Genomic DNA, 17,791 nt, shown 5'->3' with positions numbered 1-17,791 from the left:
TTTTACCCGGAGTCGATGACTATTTATAACTATTACCTTGACACCAAAGAAGAGTTCGACCCAATGCCTTATTGTTATCCTAGTTGATCCTGATTCGACATTGCAGCAATCTTACCATTGCACCAAGATTTGCCCTCACTTTCCTTATATAATCATATGAGAAAAGGTTCTCTGAGCCCAAGGCATTCCTTGTCCTACCTCACATAAACATTTATTATTATTTTTCTCTTAGAAAAAAAAAAAAGAAAGAGGAACTCTGGGCATGAAAAATGCTAGACGGGTAGAGTTATTTCTCCTAAAAAATAAAAATAAGAGAGAAGGCTCCCTAAAAGGGAGTGTGGCCTTGTAGGGGAATCGATAGGAACAAAGGCATAAACATCAACAAGGGTAGAGTTTTCACTTTTCATGACCAATAAGGCGATTATTTCGCCCACCTATATGTCTCACTGCATGGGTTATGCTGTAAAAAAATATAATATTTGATGACGTAGAATAAGCTTTAAGGCTCAGACAACCCTTCCCTTAATCATATATTAGGTAAACTAGCTAGGGAAGGAGCCTTTCCAAGGCTAGAGAACTAAAATATTCTTGTTGCTTTACCTTTGCCCATCAGTTGTTGCACTAGTCAATAGATTTGTGGCTTTTAATGAGAAAGCCATGACTATGTGTGGGGTTTAGTGACCACACCTTGGTTCTTTCTTTCCCTGTGTATGTTGAGGTCCACACGTGCAAATGTGTAGAGACTTGGAGATGCTGTCCAGTTCATACGTGTACACATAGTGAGGTGGCAATAGGCGATTGACACTTCTAAGTTATAAGACTCTATGCACTGTACTTTCACAAGATCCATACTGTGGTTGGATTATATTAGGAACATAATAAAGTATTTTGTTTTGATTGGTAGATTTATTTATTGTTCAATAAGTATAATACTCATCAGCACTCATTACTAATGATTATGGGTTTCATTAATTTACTATGTGATTAATTGACTATGATTGTAAGATCATAGGATCATAGGCTAAAGCACCGGTCAAGCAAAGTGGACCAGCCCAAGAACAAATGGGTTAGGCATGACAAGGGCTAGTTAGCGGCTTTGCTAAAATCAAAGGACCATGTTTGACCCACACGCAAAAGATGAAAGGTGGATATGTAATCATGAAATTACACTGACTTGTCGCAATTTAATGTGTATCATATAAGACAAATGGTATCATTATTTTTTTCTTTAGGATAAGGAAGATCGTTCATATAATAGGAAGGAAGCCAAATTCAATATAATGAGAGACTTAGTGTGTCACACAAGGGTACCTCTTTGTGAATGTGATAGTCATCTAATCCGTTAGCTATTTTTCTTTTCTGTCAAAAGCCTAACATCGTAGAGGAACATGTCGGATAGCTTTTTCTTTTACGATACACTATGCATTCTAAAAGTAACATCACTCGTCCTCTTTCTCCCATAAGTCCCACCTTCATCTAATATCTTGGTTTGCGTTACTTTAAAGTAAGTGCATCAAAACCATCCAAACAAATTATAATAAGGCCTTCTCAAGATGAATGTCTTTGAGAAAGCTTATGATTTATCATAGCTATCTTTGGTTGTAAAGGAGAATTTAAAAGGAAGGGAAGTGAAATTTTCTAACTTATATATACGGGTAAGTGATCTAAACTTGTAAAACTCCTACAAAAAAAAAAAAAAAATTTAAACTTGTAAAACACAAAGGGATTTTTTATCCCACTTTTCCCATGCAAATAATTGAGCTATTTTGGTTGTGGTGTCATTCACGGCCACCAGTCTCCTAAACAAATAAATAGGTTTTTATTTTTATTTTTTATTCTTATGGGGGCTTAGGGAGGGTATGTCAATAAGTGTTTTAGATGATATAAAATAAAGATAAAAAAAATCAGGAGGCAAGGGCTTTGTTGATAAAAAAAAAAACAATTCTTTCCCCATTTGCATGCAAAATAATAGAGATATGTAACAACTAAGGGTCCGTTTGATAACGTTTCAAGAAAACGAACAAAAAATGTTTAATAAAATTGTTTCGTTTCACTTGTTTTCAGAAATTGAAATTGAAATTTCTACCTATTTATGGTTCAAGAAACAACCCAGGCAAAACAAGTAGACTTGTTTCGCCGTTTTTTAAAACGACTTGTGGTCATTTTTTCATTGGTTGCTATTGATCTCCAAAAACATGATTTATGAAACACCTTCAATTCTGTTTCTATAAATGAAAATTTATGTTTCTGTCGTTTTTTGAAACATAAACGACATAAACTTTATCAAACGGACCCTAAGTATACACAAAGCCAATGTCAGTCCATCTCGTAGGTGGAATGAAACTCTTGTTTCGAATTTCGGCCACTCAACAATGATATATATACATATGTTAGATGAACCCTACTTATTCATAGATCAACCTTTCTCTCAACATTTGTTACACAAAACTAATGATGTAGATAAATAAAAGTAAACCAATCAAAGGAGAAACCCTTCCATGATTATTGGAAAAACGATGAGACCTAGTTCAAGTAAAACTTTCACTACAATTAATGATGGGATTCTAACTATTTTTTAGACAATGCTAGATATTCTAGCAACATCATGACAAACAATTCTTGGAAAACATAGTAATTCAACACCTAGGATTTTGCAGCTGTTGGGGACGAAAAACTGAAGGATAGAAGATAATCGAACTTGATGAGTTTTGTTTCACTCAGATAAACACATCGAGTCACAAACTTTCACAAAATCTGACCATTTATATACTTAAACAAAGCTAACATGACTAGTGTCTGTTTTTGGTAATGTAACATGATTATCGATCACGTTTTAGTAGTTTTACCAATTTTTTATTAGACTCGAGCAAATCCCCGAGTGAAATGTGGTTTTCCAACTAAGGATGTCAAAACCAATTTGAGTTGTTTACACAGGAACAACAAAACCCTTTTATTTTTTTCTAATGACTAGGCATGGACCGGGTGATATTAGGGTTGAATAAGAACCATTCAACTTTCATTGAAAGTTATGAAGAGCATCAAGGTGTATCTAGTGGAAGTCGAATTCAGGACGACCGAGTTTACAGCTCGTACCAAGTTCGTTGTTCACCATCTACGCTACTCCCTTTGGTTGACCACAAAAACCATTTTAATAAATGGTTCAGTCTTGATTTAAAAAAGAAACCTATTAAATTTGAATTTATGTACTAAATAAACAACACCCTCCCAAATCTTTGACATCCCCATAGTCCCATTCTCACATTTATGAAAATATTTATAATTTTTTTTTTTAACTAAATGTAATCATTAAAAATTGGAAAAGATTAAACATATTTTTATATTAAATAAGGGAAAAAGACCCCACTCTAACATTTACCCAAAAAAAAAAAAAAAAACCACCCTAGTTTCCAACAATGTCATAGTACACATAGCAGCCTCAAACCGGAGCGGGGCAGGTTAACCATTTGACCCGCTCCATCAGACTCTACCACTGTAGCTGGCACCATCCGACTACCTAGGAATGGACTGTAGAAAACCCTGCCTAAACCCCCAGCCGTCCGCCATTCTTTTCTCTTTCTCATCGAACCGATCTTTTCATTTCGTTGCAGTGAGACAGCAGCCGGACGAGGGGAGGGGTTTTGCCTTAACCGACGGACCTACCTGCTCATCCTCCTTTCTGCTTCCACTAATCTCTGCTTTTTTGACCTAAATTGATTCAACTTGCAAATCAAGTATCCATTCCTCTTCTATACTGCTCCAGGACGTTAAAAAATGGCTTCTGCAGTTGGAGTTGCGCCTCCCACCGCTACTACCATCAAAGATGGCGAGACCAAGCTTGTAGAGAGGATCGATTATCTGGATTTGCCTTGCCCCATTCCCTACGAAGAAATCCACCGAGAGGCTCTGAGTGAGTGGCTCAACTGGTTATTCTTTAATTTTTACCTTCTACTTAATAATCCGTTTTGGTCTCTGGCTCGGCTATGTTATTGTGAATCTGCAATTTGGGTAGTGTGCGTTTGATTGATGTTGTTACTATTTCGTGTTGGTGGTGACTGTGATAATGAGTAAATCTCTTCGAAGTCCTTCATTTGGATCCTTCGTTTTATTTATTTTGCCTGGAATGTGTGATCTCATTCATTGGAAAATATTTAGTTTTAGGCAAAAGTTTCAATGGAGGGTCCGTGTGACCCACCTTGTTACTGACAATTGGATATCCATAGACTGGTTGGACTATCCACTTTCCAAATTCAATCATATACCCTCATATAGATATTGTCTTGCACATTCTCGACAGTCTTAAGAATTGTCATTCATTATCTTGGTAGTCCTGGATTTTTAGAAACTTTATTTTGTCTGTTAGCCTACTCCAGTTGAGCTGAAACTTGACATGTAAGCAGGAGACCTTTGTGTCTACCGTGTCTACCTCTTTACAAAATTTCAGCCCTATCAGAACTGCTATGAGGTACAAATAGTTGATCCATTCATAGAAATATGGACAGTCCCATCCATAAAACCTGGTCCCTTAATTTTTGTTAAGAGTTAGGACCAATGCAAATGAATTATACGGGTGATCTGCTGCCATTGTATTTCCATGGTTTTCATATCATATTTTGCTTTATTTGCCTATGAGATTTCCTAAAGTATTTGATTGACTGTGGTTAACCGAGACGTATTAATAACATGATGGACTTATGTTGCTTGATCTATCCATGAGGTATCTTGCACCAAAAAACATGAGGTATCTGATTTGGTATTTCAAGGTGTAAAGCCAGATAAGAAGAAGGAAAAACAAAGGTTGGCCGCATTATGATTGATGCCATCTCCGTTCTGGGACCAATTTGCCACTCGCAACATAGTATGGACTCAAAGACTCCATCTTGTTGGATGTAAAATGTTGTGAATGCATGTGAAGTTAAAATAAAAACAAACTGGAAACATTTCTAATCATTACCAACAATAACTATGTAACTAACTTAACAACTCATTGACTATAGTAACTAAAATTTTCTTTGCTTTAAACCGAACTACTTATATTTTAGTTGAAAAGTATGACAATACAGAAATGTTACTTCGCTTTTTGAGTACTACCCATAATATAACGACCATTGGTCTTTTCTTATTGAAATATTTTACCATACTTTTTATCATTGCACATTCAACTAGGTGGAGCCAAAGTGAAGTTTTGATTATTATTTATGTTTTCTTGTCATGGATGCATTGATACTCTTTAACCTTTGAGTAATGCAGTGAAATTATTGCAAATGAAGAGATCAAAGGGTTAATGTTCTGTTTAATGTGTTTGACAGTGTCCTTAAAACCAGAACTTTTTGAGGGGATGCGCTTTGATTTTACCAAGGGACTTAATCAGAAGTTCTCTTTAAGTCACAGGTAACTTCTATCCTTACAATTTTTGCAGTCATTTTGAAGACATTCTCTCCTCGAAGTTTGCTGCTTCTGTTTCTTATAAACATTTGCTTCTCAACCATGCATCAGTGTGTTCATGGGACCTATGGAGGTTCCTTCTCAATCTACTGAGACCATTAAAATCCCCACTGCTCACTATGAATTTGGGGCTAATTTCCTGGACCCAAAGGTCGGTGTTGTATTGAACTTTTTTTTTTTTCTTCCTATTTTACCTTTTAATAGCCTTGTAAATGTTTAGGCTTTAAGATTAGGTATTTTCATCAGAGTAATGACTCTAAAATTTGACTGGATCCATGGTATTCATCAGTTGATGCTTGTTGGGAGGATGATGACGGATGGCCGACTTAGTGCAAGAGTGAAGTGTGATTTGAGTGACAATCTTACATTGAAGGCAAATGCTCAGGTAGCTGAGGTTTTAATGAAATTTCTGAACTATTGATGTATTTGATCTCATTGGAGTTCATTAAATTTTCAATGATTGGTTAGTGACTTAAATTGTTCTTTGCAGCTTACAAATGAGCCTCACATGTCACATGGAATGGTTAATTTTGATTACAAGGTGAGGCACACTACTTTTGATATCCTTTTAATTTATTCATTTTAATATGATGCATTTACCCATTGTCCATATTAGCTTAATCTCAAGAGAGACCTCTAGTGGATGCTTTTGTTGCTGTGTAAATTCTGTTGTGAAACTTAAGTGTTATTGTTGTCAAATTTTGTAGAGTAGGCATATTAGTGCTGAAGTATCCAGGTTACATCACTCCCTAGTCCCTAATGCCTAGGAGACTGCACAGAACAAAGGCACTGTTCTTTAGTTAATCTCAAAGAAGATGGTGTGGGGGAGGGATAGATAGGATGAGCCCTAGGTTTAGATTACACAGTCCTCTTAACAGGATCTCAAGCAATCCCTAAGATGAGATCTAGATCAACAGTAGGGTCAAAGTCAACCTTATCGGATGAAAGTCAGAATTTGAAACCTGTAATCCAAATTTGAGAGATTTCTTGTATCAGCAAATCGATAGATCTGATCTTCTGAAACCTTGGTCGAAGGCCACTTCCAGGAGGGTCTTCAATACCCAAAATATGGAGGTAGTCTGCTGGCTAGATTCCTCTCAACAGTAGATATCAATCTCAGCCAAATAGGCCCTAAAAAAGGGCTGCCACCAATTTCACCTTGGTGGTATCTTGCTGTGTTTTAAATCTCAGTATTAACAACATGTAGATAGCAATAACTATAGACGATGATCCCACCCAGACTTAGATTAAATTAAATTCCAGCAAGCAGACAACTAACAGTTGATAACAGTACTTGAAGAAAATACAGCATAGAGAAGAAATTCGATTTCCCACCTAAAGGCCTAGATCAGAATCTCTCCAATCCCAAGAGTTTCTCACTCATCACCATCTCTCACAATAGCATACTTTCTCAGCAGCAAAAGGCTCAAGCCGAAATATCATCAATCAAATTCGTTCACAAGGTTGGAACCCCTTTGAAACTTTTTTAGAAGACTTAATAATACACTCAAAACACTGAAAAGGAAAAGGCCTAAAACCATCCTTAACTAATAAGACAACATAAACTGATTTGGGTGTTGCCCCAATCAATGACAAGCTCCGAAAAAGTCGTTTGAGGTGGTATTGCCATGTCCAATGGAGGCTTGCAGATACCCCAGTTAGAAGGAGTGATCTGATTCCGATTGAAGGAGCTAAATGAGCTAGGGGCAGGCCTAAAACGACCATAGGAGAGTAGTGAGGGATGACATGCTTTGTCTAGATCTTGTCCCAAGTATGGCCTCAGATAGTGCCGATCGGAGGGCAAGGATCCTTGTAGCCGACCCCATTCAGCGGAGATTTTCCCAACTTACTGGTGCTGGGTTTCTTTCCTTTTACTTTCACTCTACGTTCATTTCTCCCACTTTAATTTCTCCTATTTTGTTTTTGCACGGATCCATGTAGTCGGCCCATTAAGTAGGGATAAGGCTGAGTTTTTTGTTGTTGTAAAGTGGCCCATTACAATGAGAACACATTGGATCAAAGGCCTAACACATACATAACCCAGTCGAAAGCTCATTTCTAATAAATTAAACCCATTTCAGTGATTTAACTGCATCAGATGAGGTAGTTGAGAAGAATTCAAGATTTATGTTCCACAACAAAATTGTGAAAAGGCTTCTCTAGTCCAGCAAATGCAATTGGAGAATTTGAGGATCGAACACTAGAATTAGACAGGGTGAGGGGATTAATTACTGGTTGTGTGCTGAGGTTTGATTTAGCTAGTTTGATTACTTAATCAGTTTTATCTAGGTTGAGCTGGTCTTGGAAGTCTTAGTGCTTCCACATGTTTTGATTTCTCTTCTGTTATGGTAGGATTTTAGTAAGGGTTTCTTAATGATTATATATTTATTTATTTATTAGGATCAGTTCTTAGGAAAGTCTGAGTTTTATTGCAGTCCTCTATTTAGGGATAGTGAAGAATATAAGGGCATGTTACCAAATGGAAGAATAAAGGGCAAAACATTCCAGCATGATTTGCTTCTGGAGTCCTTCCAAAATAGCTCAAATATCTGCCACCTGACAGATTAGATGGGCCCCAAAATTTGGGGACAAGTAGACCTCAAGGTCCCCAGCCTGCATGTCAATTTTCAGCTTAAACTAAGTTCGACAAGTGGCAAAAGAAAGCTTTGAAAATTGAGTGATTAGTGCATGGACATACACAGACGGCTGAAAAATACAAGAATGCATACATACATGGAAGTGTATTTGAATTGAATTTGAGTCTGAAAGTTGACTATGGCTAATCCATGAGGTGTACAACTAATCCAATGGTCAGTTGGCTTTGGGCCAACTGTTGACATTGGCCATGTGGCTCAAAATGGTGGACCATTTTCGAAAGCCCTTCCAAGATGTGGCTGTGAGAATGGATTTTACCCATAATGCATGTTGTAGAATTCTTGTGAAAATTTCTATTTCTATAGGCCAGAGCCAAGCTTTCATTACTTTGTTTCTGCACCTTGTTACAGCATTTATACTCAAAAGAATTCTGCATTTTTGTTTTCTGTTTCTATTCAATCTCCAAGCTTGTACTTTCTTGCGCAGCTTCTGTCTTAGGGTGTGACATATTAGTTGCTAATAATATTTCATGTTGATTGTTTTGGATCTTTCCTGAATCCATAAAATCAGGTCTTGGCCTGCAAGTTGGTATGGTACTTATTGAAACAGTTCTTTGTTATTCCTAGAATCCAGTAAAAAGTGATTTGATAAGTTGTTCTCTTATTCTTGGTTGAGTTTTATGTCAATATTTCTCTAATTACTTGATGCGGTTGCAAGTCAAGATGGTAGTTGTTAATTATGGGCCAAAAGAAAAGGTCAAACCGTGGCCTATTAAGGGGGACACAAGATTTCCTTTTATTTTGGCAGTTATTAGTTTTTGGGGCCAGATTAGGAAATCTGTTTTAGAAAGCATAGTTTCTATCTCTTAGATGAGTCTCAAGTTCATTCAAAAGTCTAAAAGTTTCTCTCTCTTTAAGGGAGTCAAGTTAGAAGTCCTAGAAGTAGTTAGTATGCTTCTATTTTCTTGCATGTGAGTCTCTATAAAGGATGTAATCCTATAGGTTTAGTGAGATGAGATGGAATAAAGAAGCATGTTTGAGTGTGAGGTGTGGTCACATGGGTTCTCTCTCCTTTATCTCTTTTCTTTCATTCTTTTTCTTCTTCTTTCTCAAGGTTTCTGTTCAAGGTCCCAAAACAAAAAGGTTTCTGTTCACGGTACCAAAACAGTATCTTTATTTTCTGTAAGTGCTAATCAATTCTCTACTTTTTTCACACCACCTTTCCCTATAGTCCAGCATTGGAATTCTAAAACCCATGCTGTTGTATATCATTACCTTTTTCTTGCTGCCCAAAAGCTTTGCATGTGATCCCTCTATATCTGAAGAGAGAACCATTTTTCTTCTACAGTCTGCCTGATTCACATATTTGACCCTACAATTGTGTCTTTTGAAGTTTGGTTGAACTGCAGAACTATCTAATACCATTCCAATTTTGAGTACTTTTTAAGTGTGATGAACTATTTCTTTTCTTCTTGTGCAGGGTAAAGACTACAGGACTCAATTCCAACTGGGAAACGGTGCTTTATTTGGAGCTAGTTACATCCAGGTAAGAAATATCTTATTTATGATGCATCATTAGTTTGACGATTTGGATTTCTATGTAGATTATTGGGGACTTTTGATTTCAAAGTGTCAAGCTGTATTCTTTGCAATTTTAATTTCAGTGTAATGAACTAATTTTTTTCTTTGAAACTTGGTTATCGTTGGTACTTGGCAGTCAGCTTTCAAATAGTCCATTATGTGTCCTATATCTGTCGACAAGACATTCAGGAAAATTGTGGCCTTCATCAAATTCTTGGTCTTCATCTTTGTACATGACCTTCTGGTCAAGTTTCATAATGCTTTCAGTAATGGAAGATAGAATGAGCCAGGTTATTTGGCCTTCAACTAATAAAATTTTAGACTTGAGATAGGCTTAGAAACTTCAAACAGAACCATATTTGTTTGGATGGAATTCAAAATGTTGTTGGCCCTGCATGTTTTTCCTCATTGGATTATATTTGCCTAAATGAACATTTTTCATTTTCTGCACAAATATAACTGAATTTTCAACTCCTACTTTCTCTTTGTTGTGGGCGCTACATGTTTTCCACATCACTTTGCATCAACATTACTACAGTCCATTGAAAGAGATCTTTTGTATTTTCTTTTTCATTTTCACTTTATCGACGGAAGTTTTACTTCATCTGAATTAAAATCTAACCAAGCAGAGCCTTAGTGTCTGCAGTAGCTTGAAAAATTTTTGACGAAAACATTTATAGAGATGTTAAGCTGCTTTTATTCCTTGAGTTATCCTTATTTGAGTTGAATTCTGAAACTCTTGAATTATGTATACCCATCTTTGGTTCTGTTTTTTTCTCCCCTCTTGTTTTATAAATATCATGTTCCCATTGTCTAGTTCATGCTCTAAAGTTGTTTCACTTTTTATTGGATGGAAGAGAGCCCATTTTTGGGTCTTAATTGGACTGTTAGTGCATTAGTTTGTGGTGGATAGATGCTTTTTTGTGACTTTATTTTCTCTGAAGTTGGGGAAATTAATGGAAAGAAATGTTTCGTTTACTTTTTGTTTTATTTTTCAATTTCACAACTGGAAACAGAAATTCTGTATGGTGGGGTTCCAGATGCCTTTGAATATTAAAATATTGGTGAAAATCTCAATGGTATTAGTCTATTAAAAAGCATTGTTTTAGACGAAGCCAATTTCAATGAATAATGCCCATCCTTGGTGAATGATGAAGCAGTTTTCCTGTTTGACGTTTTTTTGTGATTTACTGGTGTTCAAGAGGATTAAAGGCTGCTGTAATTACTGCATACTCATAGTTCTGGTTAATAACTGGTAAGAAGTCCTTGAGTAATGAGAAGAATCAATAACTCAATAAGAGAGAGATTGATGGGTCCCTCACATTTAGCCTTTTATTTTCAGATAATGCTGAATATATGCTTTCATTTGAGAGGCTTGCTTGTTTAAGTGTTCATTGCTGATGACATTGTTGATAAAAATTTTATTGCCTTTTAAAGTGGATGTCTAATATTTCCAGTTTTTAGAACATTGATTCAGCAAAATCCTTAAAGGCGCTCTGCATATCAAACCCCTTCCCTTTGCGTGTGTGTGTGTGTTTGTGAAATCTCTCTTTTTTCAAATCTACTGAAAGTGTACCTTTTTTCCCTTTCTGCAGAGCGTTACTCCTCATTTATCCTTGGGCAGCGAAGTCTTTTGGGCTGGTCAACATAGGAAGTCTGGTATTGGTTTTGCAGCTCGGTACAACACAGACAAGATGGTACTATAACTTTCTTTTCATCTGTCGTTCATGTCTTGAGTCCTCTTGCTTCTTGTTCTCTATTTTTCTTCTGGAATATTTTATATGTGGTTTGGTGCATACCTGGTAAGAGAGCACTAGCAATGATTTAAAGAAGAGTATTAGAGCCCATATTGTCCTGGCAAGATCCAGAGCAGCCTGGATGGGCCAACACTCACAGAGGATAGGCCAATTAGCCTGATCCTATGAACAAATGCCTGACACCGCTGGTGGATCGGTTTGTCCACTATTATAGATTTAATTGGTGCTACCTTAAAAACCTGGCTATATGGTGTATTCCCCCCCCCCCCCCCCCCACCCCAAAAAACAAGAAATATGGCTTTTTAGTTAACATGGAAGAGTGCATCAACATTTTGAATGTTCAAGAGACTGGGATTGCCTGTCAGCTCCCTTACCTTCTTCTATTTTTAGAGCACAAACCTGGCTACTTTGATTAACTGTAGCCTGCCAAAGTGATTTTCAGTTATCTATGTTGGAACCAATATCTGTCAAACCCATTTGATTTGAGGCGGAGTTATGGTCAAAATACTAGCAGAATGTCAATCTTCTGAGATTTTTTGCTTTCTGCAGAAGTTTTGGTTAGTTGGGAGTCCAAGTAATTGGTTTATTAGGTTTAGGATATTTCCTAATTAAATTTTTAGTTTCATTTGTCAAGAAATTGGATGGATAACTATCTATTTCCCTTACATGTGTATTGTGTTGGCCCAGTGTAGATGGTTAATTGGCACTGGTGATTGTGATTTCTGGCAATATAAGGTTAATGGGACTCCACTTATTATATGTATGCTTTTAAAAGGAAATTGAATATTTGAGTTCGGAAAAGTTATTACTTTCGAGTGTACTTCCAGATCAGGAAGGTGGATTCCTTCTATTATTGTTCATGGTAAATTCTGAAAGAGCTCCATTGGTGGGTTATTGTCAAATTCCATCATTGTTTCTTTTTTCTTAAAATATGTGTTGTTTTCCCCTAATGTTTTGTTGTAATTTGGGTCTTCTATAGCCCTATATGACATTAAATTTCTTTCTTATACTTTTGCCCCATAAGCCTTAGTTCTTGTTTTGCTTTTAGGTCTAGAGTTAACCTCATGTTCGCTCATTTAGCAATCTGGGCCCTAAAGTGATGTAGTTAAGGTTGTTTAATCGGGACAATTGGGCCATGAAAGACTTTGCCTTGTCCATGATTTGGTTCTATAGACATTGGTCTTCCTTTTTTTGTTGGTTTGTTGATGGAATGAGCCTCTTTTAGAAGCCCATATTTGGGCTTTTAATTCTATACACAAGATTAAGTATATAGATAAGATTGTGTGGGTCTCATGTGCTGTCAAGTAAGTTTAGTCTAGAAAGTATTCTTGTCTTATTGTTAGTCAGTAGTTTATGTTGTTTGAAGTCGTCTTTAACAAGTATTTGATCAGTTTTAAGTAAGATCTAGAACTGGAACAATCGACCAGAACATTTCAGATCTGAGATCAGATTCAGAAGGCAATATAACAAAAACTGAAGTATGAAAGTTGAACCAAAACAGATTAGTACTTAGAGAGATAAATGAAGATGAACAAACAACAACTCAGACTTATCCCACATGATAAGCTACGAGAAAGTTGTTTGAGGTAGTATGGCCATATTCAACGAAGGCCTTTGGATGCTCTAGCATGGAGGAGTGGTTTGATTCAGATTGAAAGATCTAAAAGATCTAGGGGCAGGCCTAAAATGACTTAATAGGAAGTGGTGACGAAAGACATGCATAGCTTAGGCCTTCTACCAAGTATGATGTTGAACAGAGCGGATTGGAGGGCAAGGATCCATGTAGTCGACCCCATTTAGTTGAGCTACTCCCAAATCAGCTCTAATATGATCATTCCTTACTTTATCCTTCCTAGTTTTACCACTTAAATATATCAACATCCTCTTCTCCGCTACATTGAGTTTGTCTACATGATGCTTCTTAACTGCCCAACCTTCTGCACCATTCATCAAATCTGGCCTTAATTGAAAATTCCTGTTGAGTCATACAGGATATTTATTTTGAATTTTAGTCTAATTGGACTTAAGTTGGTTCAGTTCTAGCAATTTACTGACTTTCTAATGTTAGATCCTTTCAGCAGATTTGAGATTCTATTCTCTTTGATGTCAGATTCAAGTTAGCTATTGCCCCTGCTTGGTGTGCTGACACTCCTAGAAATAGTTTGATTATTGATGCTTGGGGTCTTCCCCCATCTCTTTTAAAGTCCCTTGCATCCCCTCTGTAAAGGCAGGGCCTTTTAAGTTGTATTGCTTGTTCTCCTTCCTCATGCTTGGGGAAGGTTGTTTTCTCTTCTTTAGTAATGGATTTTTTTATTAACTACATATATATATATATATATATATATATCCTGACTTTCTCTCCTGCACAAGTGCTGGTTTTGGATTTAGTTGGTGCATTTTCAAGTTAAATTCATGTGCGAATATGCTAGGCCTATAATTTGCCTATATTTGGAGTTATTCCCCTCTTTCCCGCTCTGCCATCTGGTTACTTTTCACAACAATTTTATTTGTAATTGCTTGGGGGTACAAATGCTTTTTTTATTCATTATTGTATGTTTGTGGTTTCCCTCCACCAAGTGGGGGGATTCCTTTAAGTTCTTGTATTTACAAAGTGGACAGGAGTACAGGACATAGAAAACAGGAGCAAATGATTTTCATGTGTTCAATTTTTATTTTTATTTTTATTATTATTTTTTTAAGATGGATACACTATAGAAGGGGGGAGGAGGAAAGTAACAGCTAGGAGACTTGAACTCGAGACGTCCTGGTGAGGTGGGCTTTTTGCACACTACAACCTCACCAACTGCTCTAGGCAGTTTTGTTATATGTTCAAATTTTATTGTACTCAGTAGGATAGTAGATCCATAATCTGTTGTTAAGAAAATGGTAATGTTTTACACTCAAGAGGTTTGATTTCTTCCCTGTAGGTTGCAACTGGGCAAGTTGCTAGCACAGGCATGGTTGCTCTTAGCTATGTGCAGAAGGTATCTGAGAAGGTAGGCAATTCTGCGTTGGAGAATTTCTTGTGACTGGCATTGTAGTTATGCATTGCGTGCTGTCGTCTTATGTTGCTGTCAAGCCTTGCAGGTTTCTCTTGCGTCAGATTTTATGTACAACTACATGTCAAGAGACGTTACAGCAAGTTTCGGTTATGATTACATCCTACGACAGGTAATTTTTATTATTCAAAATAGATCAGGGTATTTTGACCAATGGAAGCCATAGATTCAACTCCTGTATTATTTTAGTTTTTGAATCTTGGAGGATTTATTTTTGTTTGAAAAGGAAGAAGATAGGGAATTTTATTTTATTTTTTGATAACAAGATGGGGATTTCATGGACTACGAAACTTTTTGGCTGCAGTGTCGTCTCAGAGGGAAGATTGATACCAATGGTTGCACAGCTGCTTTCCTGGAAGAACGGTTGAATATGGGTCTCAATTTTATTCTTTCTGCTGAGGTGAGGGTCTGTTTGTCAATTGATGCTTCCGATGCACCTCTTATGGCTTCGGTCCAAGCGATCTTGGAAAACTCAGAAGTGGCGTGTATATTCCAAATTGAAATAGGAAGGAGTTCTTATCCTTGTATCTTGGAACATATGCAATGGGGATGGGGACTTACATCCTAGCCCAGACCGTGTAATGGTCTGGGAGTTGCGGTGAACCAATATAACCACAATTTTGCAAATAGTTTGATTATTGAACCGACATTTGCCTAGATTTACCTTTCGCTGGGTCCAATCAAATCACCAGATTTTCATTTACTGGGGTACAAAAGGCCAAGTTTCATATCAAGAATCTGACATTTTTTGTGACATGGTTTTATTGTTTTCCTTATGGAACTCTTACTGTCTTTGTTCATCAGAACCCTTTTTTTATTTAAATAATCCATCTGTTGGTTTTCTGCTGTTTCTGTTTGCAGATTGATCACTTGAAGAAAGACTACAAATTCGGGTTTGGTTTAACTGTAGGAGAGTAGAGAAAAGGAGGCTTGAGGTCCATATTGAAGGGCTTAATTATTTTTTGTCCTACATGCTTCTGTTTTAATTAGCTCACTCTTGTTTATCAATTTCTTCGAGCACATGTTCTCAGCAGCTCAATGAGTCATTACTTTTCGAGTGGATATATATTTTTGTTTTTTTTTTTCTAAGGTAAAGGGAATGTTTCAATTTTGTATTCTGTCCAGGTTTTTTTCATCGGAGTTTTCTGTCTTGGTCAAACGGCATCGACACTCATGGTTCCTTTGGTGTTTTGGTAGTCTTAATAGATTGCAACTTGGATGCATGATTTTTCCTCAAGCACAGAATTTTACACCAAAATAATGCTGGTTAATGTATTGCTCCTTTACAATTGGTTTGCAGGTTAAGATAATTTTCACAGATTTACTTCTTCATTGATTTTGTAATTATAATCCTGCATTAAGCAAAAGATTAAGGTGGCTCGAAGCTACAGAACCACATTGGTAGCAAGGCACATCATTTAGCAGATGGGACTTAATCGATGCTCTTCCATTGACAGTTGAATTTTCGTGGTACAAGCTTGATTAAATCTGCAACAACTGAGTATGCTTTTGTCAATCACTGTTTTGACTCCCTGACGGAGAGGCAACCACTTGGCCTCCTGGAGACTACTGCCTTAAGCTTGAAAATAGGAGAGGGGAGACGAGAGGACCAAGTGGCTGTGCCTCTCCCGCTGCCATGGAAGCTCCTCAACTCTTACAGGATGCATTCAATCCCCATGATCATCAGATGAGTGGATCCAAACATCTGCTGGGAGTGAGAAAGTGGATTGTTGGGCAGGGATTGTGACGTCTTATTGTCAAAGAAGTCTTGAAAAGGATTTCATATGTTTTGAACTGTATTTTCTGGACTGCATCTTAGTAGCGAACCAGGATGCTCTCCAATGTGCCCAAAGTGCATCGGATGGTTGAGTGGACCTTGGGGTGTGTGCCCAGGTCCTCCCAGCCATTCCATGTGCGCTGGGGAGTTGGGATTGTTGGAGAGGATCACTCTTGAGCTCTTGATTATTAGATGCTCTACATAAGAAGGTTCTTTGCTTGTACCCGAGCTTTCCATTAAAGTCTCAAGTTTCTACAAAGGCCAAGTTTGGTGTAGCATGGATCATAAGCCACATTCTAAGGCACAGAAGAGAGATCTAAACAGGATTGAGCTTTTCATGTGCGCCCAGAGTTCAGTGAATAAAACTCTTGGAGAAAACTTTATCACTAGAAGTTTGGTCATATGCTTCCATAGGCAAGGAATCAAATCATTACTAAAGTAGAAATTTTTACAATCAATACTTCATATGCTGATGTCTTGAACTCCAAAACATTCTAAATCTGGTTATAAATTTTGATAAAAAGTTCCCCGTGTACTGAAGTCCTCTCACATGGGGTTGTTTTTTATTTTCTCTCACGACAATGTGGGTTTCATGTAAATGATACCATTTTTAATGCTGCCATTGGTGTGGTGGGGGGGGGGGGGGGGGGGGAGGAGATTCCCTCCACACTGATGTGGGGATTCCTCTCTTACTGTACTTTGAAATAGTAAACTTCCCACCAGCTTATGATAGAGTTTAGGACCAGAAAGAGACTCCATCAGTGGGACGAAGCTTGACATTGAGTCTTAGTATTCTCAATTGTCTTACGCTAAGAAAGTCCAACCTCAGAGAGTAGATCAGAGGCGTACCTAGCTTGAGACAGAATATAAGTAGCAAAAATTAGAGTAAATTCAATACCCAAGAAAATTTTGAGATTATAAAGATCTTTCATCTTGAATTGGTGATGAAGAAAAATTTTAAGAGTTTGAATACCCTCAGTAATGATCAAATCATCCACACATAAAAGTAAAACAAAAATTCCCTTACTCTATCACTGTGTATAATTCTTTCTTTGTGAAGATCTATCTTTGTATAGGTCCAATTCTCCTGTGTTTACTCTTATCTAAATGAATACAACAGAAAGAGACTTCACCAGGTCTAACATTCTATAAATTATACAACTACTAGTAACAGAATAAATGCTAACAAACAGTACACCAGAGAACTAGGAACACTTCTTTCTAATTGCAGTACCACTTTGTGGCCTTGGAATGTTGTCCCTCTTTTTTTTGGATTTTTATAATTTTTTGTCTATACCTCTTTTTTGTCTCAGGCCTAGACGCCTAGTAACAAAGTGGTACTACTAACGTATAGGATAGCCTACATGGTGATGACTAAACAATCTCACATCTCAAACACTGATGTCTTAAGTTATCTTTCTTCTTAATGCAATTTTTCTTTTTCATTGAAAAAAACAGTACATCAGGGGAATGTGGTGATGAAGATGGACAAGGAAGTGAAGTTGGGGTAGAGGACAAGTACGGGGAAGGGAGAGGACGATGATGAGTCTGAGCATCTGGTGAGGTTCCAAGATCCAAGTG

At 37.1% G+C, this 17,791-nt stretch overlaps 1 protein-coding gene across 1 annotated transcript; it reads left to right on the top strand.

Annotated features, from left to right (window-relative positions):
• Nucleotides 1–3,546: 3,546 nt before the first annotated feature.
• LOC122075244 (mitochondrial import receptor subunit TOM40-1-like) lies at nucleotides 3,547–15,670 on the top strand. Its single transcript, XM_042640202.1, has 11 exons — nucleotides 3,547–3,907; nucleotides 5,307–5,388; nucleotides 5,494–5,593; nucleotides 5,732–5,827; nucleotides 5,933–5,983; nucleotides 9,517–9,582; nucleotides 11,213–11,314; nucleotides 14,302–14,370; nucleotides 14,462–14,545; nucleotides 14,738–14,833; nucleotides 15,295–15,670. Exons 1-11 carry the CDS (start codon nucleotides 3,772–3,774, stop codon nucleotides 15,349–15,351), a joined length of 939 nt encoding a protein of 312 aa, XP_042496136.1. The 5' UTR covers nucleotides 3,547–3,771; the 3' UTR covers nucleotides 15,352–15,670.
• The last annotated feature ends 2,121 nt before the right edge of the window (nucleotides 15,671–17,791 follow it).

This window comes from Macadamia integrifolia, chromosome 4 (assembly GCF_013358625.1).
Source record: "Macadamia integrifolia cultivar HAES 741 chromosome 4, SCU_Mint_v3, whole genome shotgun sequence".
In the NCBI taxonomy this organism is placed as follows: Eukaryota; Viridiplantae; Streptophyta; class Magnoliopsida; order Proteales; family Proteaceae; genus Macadamia; species Macadamia integrifolia.
The sequence above is the reverse complement of the archived record's forward strand: the minus strand, read 5'-3'. Positions and strand labels throughout refer to the sequence as shown.

What these genes read in the sequence shown, in the direction of transcription:
- LOC122075244 (XM_042640202.1), top strand. Translation starts at nt 3,772, where the DNA reads ATGGCTTCTGCAGTTGGAGTTGCGCCTCCCACCGCTACTACCATCAAA. An exon ending in ATGATTACATCCTACGACAG is followed by an intron (nt 14,546 to 14,737) that starts GTAATTTTTATT and finishes TTTTGGCTGCAG; the next exon opens with TGTCGTCTCAGAGGGAAGAT. An exon ending in ATTTTATTCTTTCTGCTGAG is followed by an intron (nt 14,834 to 15,294) that starts GTGAGGGTCTGT and finishes TTCTGTTTGCAG; the next exon opens with ATTGATCACTTGAAGAAAGA.